This window comes from Dunckerocampus dactyliophorus, chromosome 17, assembly GCF_027744805.1.
Source record: "Dunckerocampus dactyliophorus isolate RoL2022-P2 chromosome 17, RoL_Ddac_1.1, whole genome shotgun sequence".
In the NCBI taxonomy this organism is placed as follows: Eukaryota; Metazoa; Chordata; class Actinopteri; order Syngnathiformes; family Syngnathidae; genus Dunckerocampus; species Dunckerocampus dactyliophorus.
Window position 1 is genome coordinate 15,440,001 of NC_072835.1, and position 9,416 is coordinate 15,449,416.

Here is a 9,416-nt window from a genome sequence, read left to right on the forward strand (position 1 = left end):
GTGCAAAGATATATCATTTTTAATACAACTATTTGCATAAAAAAACTGAGGTTGCCCATAAAATAAGCCACACTTTTGTATTGTTCGTGTGTGTGGAGCTTTCGCACAGGCACAATAGTTTCAAGTGGTTTTATGAGAGCTTTTATGAGTGGCTACGGCAAATTTTATACTAAGTATTACTACTTTTTATACAAAATCCTACTAATCCTGTGCTTCGACCGACACACTTCAAGGCAGCAATAGCGGCATGATCAAAATAAAGAAAAAAATACATTGACATGAGTCGCGTAAATGTGATAAAATGTATTTAAAATAAAGAAAAAAATACATTGACATGAGTCGCGTAAATGTGATAAAATGTATTTAAAAAGTAGAACGTTGTTTCCCCCGCCCTTTGTTTGTGTAAATGTGATAAAACACATTTTAAAAGTCAAACATTAATTCTTTATTTTGTGCCTGCGGCCCCTTCAGGTTCACCGTATTACTACAGCACGGCCTCCCGCACTGCTCCACCCTCAGCGGCCGCCTACGACCACCTCTAGTCCCCTTCTGGGTGTTCCTACATGACTTGGACACCCAGTCAAGCACCTGGATAGCGAGTGTACTTGCAGATGAACCAGCAACCCGATGTTTTTGGTTTTTTTTCTTCCATCCTCACTGACTCACAGATGATTATTTATTTGATCCAGTGGCCCAGGGTAACTCGTCGGCGGACATGAGAGCACGTTTACACATCTCCAGCCTCTTGTCTCACATGGTGCATCTTTTCAGTACGGAGTTCTTAACGCCGTTTTTGGCCAAAGACTTTTTTTCCCACCCCCTTGCGCATCTGACAAAGGATATGCAACATCTTTCTAATGAACTATGCTTGATCTTTTATTGTTTGTTTGTTTACAAAGCTTTGTTTTTTTTTTTAGAATCCTTTCATTCCTGATTTGTCTGCTTGATTTCCAGTAGCCCTCTATTTGTCTAGCAAAGTGTACATATTGTAAATGTTGAATGACCTAGGAGGCAAGTGATGAGGGAGTTGGGAGGGGGGTGCTGATTGGACAACAAAACCCAACTTCCATTGTCTTTTTTGTTTGCCATCATACTCATGTACTGATGTTTGGTACAAATTGTGACTATTTTTTATTCATATGCTGTTATTAATATTATTGCAGATGTACTGTATATAGGGAATTTCTAAAGAATTATTTTTAATTAAAGCATGGCAAAGGTGAACTTGCTGATGTGTGGTTAATCAAATGTGTACTTTTATTACTATTATTATTATTACAGGAACATATTTTTTTTTTCTCAGTTTTATTTTATAATGCTTTTTTTTTTGTTTTTAAGCAAAAATTCCTATTTTGGGAGGGTTAAGTGTGGCCAAAATCTCACAACATTTTGCAGGCTTGTGCATCCTTCTGAAAGTTTGCAGAATTTTATCGGCATCCCAGATGTGAGACCCCATAATTCACTTGCTGTCGCCCCTCAGAAATAAAAAAAATAAAAAATTGTCCACAACATCAGTTGTAATTTAGCACTGCTGCCTCACAGCAAGAAGGCCCCTGGTTCGATTCCAGCACTTAACACCTCATTTGGGACCATTTCTGTGTGGATTTTGCAAGTATCTCTCCAATTATTATAATTATTATTAAGGGTGATGATAGCTGCAAAGTGGTCATTTCCGTCAGCAAATTTTAAAGGACGAAAGCAGCGACCCAGCAAACGCGCGTCTGCCTAATGGCGTCTTTTTATTTTCTGCTTCAGGTACTTTTATGTGCAAGGTCTGCGTCCCTCTTTTTGCGGCATCATTACTGCTACCGCGCTAACAAGGGATACTATGCTTCGGTGGTGCCAGCCCACCTGCTACTATGCAGCGTAGCATCAAAACTACAGCGTTAATGTCTTAGAATTTGTCCTACAGCTCTTATACGTTTGCAGTACTTTCAATTTAAGAATGGTGTTCTGGGGAAGGTACACTTGAAAGGAAACTTCATCCCTGTTTTTGGGTCTGACTGTTCGCTCGCTCTTTGCATCCTGCTTATGCATGCAGAGAAACATGCATCCCTATGCATTCATACAGTACATGCATACATGACGATCTCACACTCCTAAAAAGTTACTAAAAACGTTGCCAGCTGTCATCAAACATCAGCACACTCAATGCCAAAAGAGTGAAAAGACATAAAGTTCATAAAGTTATAGTTATAGCACATAAAGCCACACAAGCACAAGTCGTCCTCCCTCTGTGGGCCTATTAGTGAGGAGGCTTCGGGCCACAGTGCTTCTGGTAATGAGTCCGCCAGCACAATATAGGCACCGGGCCGGAACAGCTGAGGGCAGACAAAGCTGGCAGGACAAGGAGGGGGACGACTGGCTGGGAGTCACTACATTTATCACAGAGCCGTGCTTACACTGCATCCATGTGTGTGTGTGTGTGTGTGTGTGTGTATGTATGCGCAGGGCAGAAGGCATGTGTCCATCACCATTATGCGGGAAGAACTCAAAAGACACAACGAGGGCCCCTGGAGAACGAGCTGGCAAAAAGGCAGCAAGAGGAGTGTGTGGCAATCAGTGGGATGACGGGGTGGAAGCGGGCGGTGGGGGGGCTAAAGGGTGGTCCGGTTGTCCTGCGCCAGTCATCTGGAAAGTTCGCCACTTATCTCCGGGAACTGAGACACACCGGGCTGAGCAATTCAGGCCAGAAAATAAGTATTATGTATGCTGACACAATTTGTACGCCCAAATGAGCCGCAGAGCACGCCGTCGTTACGAACCCTGAATGAGACCAGTCTGGGTTCTTTGTGGCCACACTGGAAGAACCAGATTATGTTCTTTTGCAGAAAAAGCATGGCTGATTGTTGGACATTATTATTACTGTGGAACCTTTACCTTGAACACTATCTCATCTGATAAAGAAACTATTTTTCCACATGAAATAATTTAAGTAATCCATTCCAGGCTCAAACCGTCGTCGTCACTGAACCTCTATCAAAAGTACACGGAAAAACAATAAAACAAGTAAATGTGACTTTGGAAAATAATATTACAGTATGACTGTAGAGTAAAACGTAAACACAAAAGTCTACCATTGCTTGACAAAAAAAAAAGTAACTACACGTACGTTCTCTAGTGTCTATCACTTCTACAAGATTTTGTGACTTAACGTGTAAAATATAAAAACAACTTTACATTGTGGCTTTACAGTATAACTCTGGACAGTGACTTTTGGAGTAAAACGTCTTTAGAGTGTGACTTTACAGTTCCATGAAAGCGTGAAATGTAAACACAACCATAGTTTGGCTTAATTTCCTATCACTTCTACAAGTTTTGTGGGACTTAAAGAGTAAAGCATACTTTAGAATGCGACTTTACAGTATAACTTTTAAGTGCGACTTCCTTGTAAAACATAAAAACAACTTTAGAGTCTGACTTTAGAGCTGTGATTTTCAACTGGTGGGTCCACACTGGTGCTACCACACATAAGTCCTCCTAAGGTCTATCGTGGTATCACTTCTACAAGTTTTATGTGGCTTTAGTGTAAAACGTAAAAACACCTTTAGAATGTGACTAGAGTACAGTCATGGCCAAAAGAATGAAATAATTGTTAATTTTCATAAAGTCTGCTGCCTCAGTTTTTATGATGGCAATTTGCATATACTCCAGAATGTTAGGAAGAGTGCTAAGATGAATGGCAATGAATTACAAAGTCCCTCTTTGTCATGAAAATGAACTTAATCCCCCAAAAACATTTCCACTGCATTGCAGCCCTGCCACAAAAGGACCAGCTGACATCATATTAGTGTTTCTCTGTTAAAATAGATGAGAGTGTTGACAAGGACTGGAGATGACTCATCATCCTGACTGAGCGAGAAGAACAGACTGGAAGCTTTAAAAAGAAGAGTGGTGCTTGAAATCTTTGTTTTTCCTCTGTTAACTATGATGGTTACCTGCAGTCATCATTGCTTAGCACAAAAAAGGGCTCCACAGGCAAGGATATTGCTGCTAATAAGATTACACCTAAACCAACCATTTATCAGATCATTAAGAACGACAAGAAGAGCGGTTCAGTTGTTGTGAAGATGACTTCAGGGCGCCAAAGAAAGAACGGTTCCAAGAACGGTTTGGTGATGAACAATGCCTTTTCCAAAGACAAAAGTGATAACTAGCTTGGGGAACAACATAGTAACACAGCAACATCTGACAAAAACATTGACTTTAGACACACTGAGTGTCTTTGCAGCTATCATCACCCTTAATAATAATTATAATAATTGGAGAGATACTTGCAAAACATAAAAACAACTTTACAGTGTGACTTTAGAGTGTAACTTTCCAGTTCGACTTTAGAGTAAAACATAAAAGCAGTGTAAGCAACGACGCGTAAGGTCTCGTAAGGTATGCCGACATTTATCGTGACTTCTAATGATCTCCGTCCTCCAATTTCAAGAAGCTCTCTCATCTCCTGCACCTTTAACCACAATACACCTGGAACAAACGTGCCAGTCAAGTGGCCAAACAGAGACAGCTTCAGGATAGAGGGGAACACAGGTGCCCTGTTGTCACAGCGGCCTATTAAACAGCACACGGGCCCTGGAGGCAGGAAGCTACTATTTGACCGGCAGACATCAAGAAAAACGCACCTTTCAAAGCACATGCACACATTGAACACCATACACAGCAAAGGTGGATAAAATCAGCCCGGGTATCAGGTACCGCCCCAAGGGAGAGAGCAGGTTGACCCGAGGGGACCATAGGGGGTGGTGAGTCACAAACAGCTTATTCACCGCCGCCACACAGCGGTGGTTGGGTTAACGATTACCATGCAGGAAACAGGTGGAATAGCTGGTGGGATTGAAGACTGTAAGGTTGATGAAATTGAGATAAAAGAAGCGAAGTAGTTCACAGACATTCTTTTTACTGTGGCTATTGCTTCCGTGTGTCCTGCCTCTTAAGGCCTAAGGAGTGTTTGTCTGAGGAGGGGTGCAAGGAGAGGTCATGTGTTAAGATGCCCTGAAGCTAGGTACTTGCATTAATTCTATCAATGACACACTCCTTTCGCAAAGCTTGTTGAGGTCGACTGAAAGGCAGAGAGAGCTTTTGGTTAGATAGTGCTTACTATTTTTCTTCAATTTTCTGCTATTATTGCTACACCTGTTCCGTAAATGACTTCCTTCTGACTTCTGATTAGCTAAAAGGACTTTACTGTTAGCCATCAAATGAATGAAATCAATAATGATAACACTAAATATCCAATCAGCTGGCTGGAATGTACCGTAGTAAGAGTAATGTTCCGGCAATGCTATGACATCCTTTCAATGCTTAGGATTTTTTGCTCCATATCTCAACTTTTGATCTTCCATCAATCCTTTTTCTATGCCACTTATCCTCACTAAGGTCGTGGGGGTATGCTGGAGCCTATCCCAGCTGACTTCAGGCGAGAGGCGGGATACACCCTGGACTGGTCGCCAGCCAATCGCAGGGCACATATAGACAGACAAGCATTCACACTGACATTCATACCTATGGACAATTTAGAGTCGCCAATTAAGCTAACATGCATGTTTTTGGAATGTGGGAGGAAACCAGAATACCCGGAGAAAACCCACGCAAGCACGGGGAGAACATGCAAACTCCACACAGAGATGCCCAAGCAGAGATTTGAACCCAGTTTCCTGACTGTGTGGCCAACATGCTAACTACTCGGCCACCGTGCGGCTCACTTTTGATCTTCTTAGGAGAAAAAACACAAAATGTGTGTGTGTTTGGCCAGAGAAAAATAATAACACCCCTTCCTGTTAAAGAAGCAAATTTTGTTCTTTGAGAAATGTCAACGGTATAACAATGTTGAGCCTCTTCATCGCAAAAAGGCCAAAATGACACAACGTCATCCATCTTAAACGTCCTCAGCAGACTTTTGTTGGTATGAGGGGTTGAGAGGGCCGCTGAGAGATTTCAAGGGCCCTGTGCGACGTCATGGTGCTTGGTCAAGAGCGAGGGGGTGGATGGAGAAAAGAGTTTTTGAAGTGGAAGAGTGGGACACATGAAGTAACAAGTGGAGCGTGCGAGGCGTCAGCAGCAGATGGACAACGAGCGTCAGGAGCGCCGTTGAGTCGAGAAGAAAAAAACGTTTGTCAGTGGTGTTTATCGATGCAGCGTTTTGTGGATGTGGGCTAATATTCCGTGTGAGTGGGAAGGGGATCAGGAAAAGAGACGGGAATGACTTTATGTGTTGGGGGCTTTTTAGCTTCTCAAAGAGTGTTAACACTGTTTGTTAGTTTGCGGGATTTCGTGAAAACTAGACATTATCATGGAAGCGTGGCGCATGTGCTACAGATGAAACCAATACATTTTGGTGCCGATAGACAAATTTGTTTGCATTTTTCTCCAGAAAGGTAGCGTCTGTCTCTTCCTACCATCAATCTTATGCACCAGGAAGTAGCCTGCTAACACGTGTATGGAAAAAAACGAGAGCTGTCAAATGATTAGAAATTTTAATCAGATTAATATGTTTTTAAATTAATTAATCATGATTAATCACCATTAGCAACTATGTCTGAAATATGCCCATTTTTACCGTATTTAATTGAAAGAAAAACAAATAACATATATATTATATATATTTGTATGTATTAACAGCTCCAAATGAACTGTACATGTCAAGCTAAAAGATACCACACAAGTCTAAAATGCATTTGTCTAACATTAGTCTCTTTAATACTAGCAGAACATTTGAATCACACTGTAAACCGTGTTGTTATGAGCAATGAGGGGTTGAATTCAAAGACAGAACATCATTTAAGGTAAATGTACTTGTTTTCAGTGTACGACGTGTGTGAGCTGGAGACACATACAGTATATGGTGTTGGAATTGTACTGCTGTTGATGTGTTCAGGTCAGAATGAAGTTATAAAAGAGCATCAGACTCTATGAGGGAGCTACAAAGTCCTTCCCTCTGCCGTCCGAACTGAGAGGCGGCTTGCTCTGGTGTGCATGCATTAATTACACAAAAATTTTTTTTTACGTAATTTATTACGTTAATTAGTTACGGCCGTCTCACCAAATTTTTTTCAATTTTGTGAAAATGATTTTCTCTTTTTGCTGTTGTAGTTCCAAATTACGGAATCCCCGCCCTGCAGAATACACAAATGTACCATCCCGTCGTCTAATTTCATTTTCAACAGCAGAAAGCAGCTTGCTAGCATATGAATGGACATAAATATAAATATGTCGCACCATGATTTTTTTTCACGTGCGTGATCAATTATTTTGTTATTGTTGTTTTGAGTTCCAATGGAAGCATTTTTTTTTAACGTTTGAGTCACAATGGATGCATTCCCTGAACCCCAGAATTAAAAAAAAATGGTACAATCGGTCATCAAGCCAAGAAGTGAGTGTACATCATACAGACGGAAAAACAAATTTGTTTTTAACAGTTCAACCTTGATGGAGGTCTGTGTTCCACTGAGTGTTATTCTAGTTCTCTTTGTCTTACAAAGAAGCATGCCAGACAAGTCCCTAATGATCCCAACTTGAGCTCTTGCCTTTTTAATTACCCAACCAGGCCTGACTGAGGCTCACAAAGCTCTCCATCCCAGAGAATGGAGAGGCACACATGGAACAAAAAAAAGCACAAAAACAGGACAATTCCTCGGGAAGGATGCCCTCTGAACCCAGAAGCTAATGCAGCCCCTGCTGCTCCAGCCGCTCATTATTTGTCAGCCCTCCAAAACCAGGTTGAGGTCCAATGGAGGAGCGCGCCCTCAGCACATGTTAGCAAACATTTCAGCTTAGATAAAGCAAACAAGACACTAATGGCCACCTTCCTCATGATGGAATGTTTTGTCGTGTGGCATCACCTTTCACATGACACACCTTCCACCCCTCTCCCACCCCTTAAGGTGTATTGATGGCCCCGAGCACCTGCCAGTCATGCGGCCCATCAGTCACCTTCATCTGCGGAATCTGACTTTATCTTAATGAGCTGTTGTTATGGCACTAAATGAATGGAGACGATCTCCATTCAGCGGACAGGAAAGTCCAGCATTATCACGTTAACGAAGCCCCGCAGCTCATCAAGTCATCGCCTCGTGTCCGCACGGCCGCCATCAAAACACGTCTCACAAGAAAGCACACCACTGTCCGGTGCCTTGATCCCATTCGGACCCCCAGACAAGTCTGGGTGTCTTCTCGATTGTGTTTTTGCTCTTCACTGCATTTCCTATTGTTGCATCACATTCCACTGCAAGGAATGTGTGTAAGAAGTCGGGGTTTGGAAGAGGGAGGGGTGTGTTAGGGGTAGCGGGGGCCTTTATCCGAGACATCCTGTTCTTATTGTTGGGAGCTCGAGGTCGGCCACAACCCGACATGTAAGGCTGAAAGGGAACAAAATGGGCCTGTGCGCATGCACACACACCCTTGCAGGGCTGCTTGTGAGGTGGCACAAAAGAGTTTAAACTTGTAAAATAAATCATTAACACCTTTACAAATGAACAACGTACATTGTCTCACTGATTTTTAGGACTTCTTACTCGATGGTTGTCCCTCGCCACATTGCGGTTCGAATTTCGTGGCTGTTTTTCAAACAGTAATTCATAAATCATGCTGTTTCGTGGTTGAACACTGCTCATTATTAGTAAATATATATATATACTGCTCAAAAAAATTAAAGGAACACTTCGAAAACACATCTGATCTAAAGTGGGGGAAAAACAATCTTGAATATCTTTCCTGATAATAAGTGGGTGATGTATTAGTAACAAAATGATGCCACATAATTTGATAGAAATGAAAATGATCACCCTATAGAGGGGGGAAATCAAAGACACCCCAAAAATGAAAGTGAAAAAATGATGCAGCACACTGGTCCATTTTGCCAAAATGTCATTGTAGCAACTCAAAATGATTGTCAGTAGTTTGTGTGGCCCCCACGAGCTTGTACGCATGCCTGACAACGTCGGGGCATGCTCCTAATGGGACTACGGATGGTGTCCTGGGGGATCTCCTCCCAGATCTGGACCAGGGCATCACTGAGCTCCTGGACAGGCCGAGGAGCAACTTGTCGGCGCCGGATGGACCTAAACATAATGTCCCAGAGGTGTTCTATTGGGTTTAGGTCAGGTGAACGTGGGGGCCAGTCAATGGTATCAATTCCTTCATCCTCCAGGAACTACCTGCATACACTAGCCACATGAGGTCGGGCATTGTCGTGGACCAGGAGGAACCCAGGTCCCACTGCACCAGCGTAGGTTCTGACAATGGGTCCAAGGATTTCATCCTGATACCTAATAGCAATCAGGGTGCCATTATCTAACCTGTAGAGGTCTGTGCGTCCTTCCAGGGATATGCCTCCCCAGACCATCACTGACCCACCACCAAACCGGTCATGCTGATTGATCTTGCAGGCAGCATAACGTTCTCCACGGCAT

At 42.5% G+C, this 9,416-nt stretch overlaps 1 protein-coding gene across 6 annotated transcripts in view; it reads left to right on the plus strand.

Moving 5' to 3' along the window:
- Window positions 1–1,213, plus strand: part of pax8 (paired box 8) — an 11,576-nt gene extending 10,363 nt beyond the window's left edge. For all 6 annotated transcript variants that reach the window (XM_054756940.1, XM_054756939.1, XM_054756941.1 and 3 more), the window contains one exon: window positions 472–1,213. In XM_054756940.1, coding sequence (XP_054612915.1) covers window positions 472–542 — 71 coding nt within the window. In that variant the 3' untranslated portion in view covers window positions 543–1,213. The remainder of the gene's footprint in view (window positions 1–471) is intronic.
- Window positions 1,214–9,416: the final 8,203 nt, after the last annotated feature.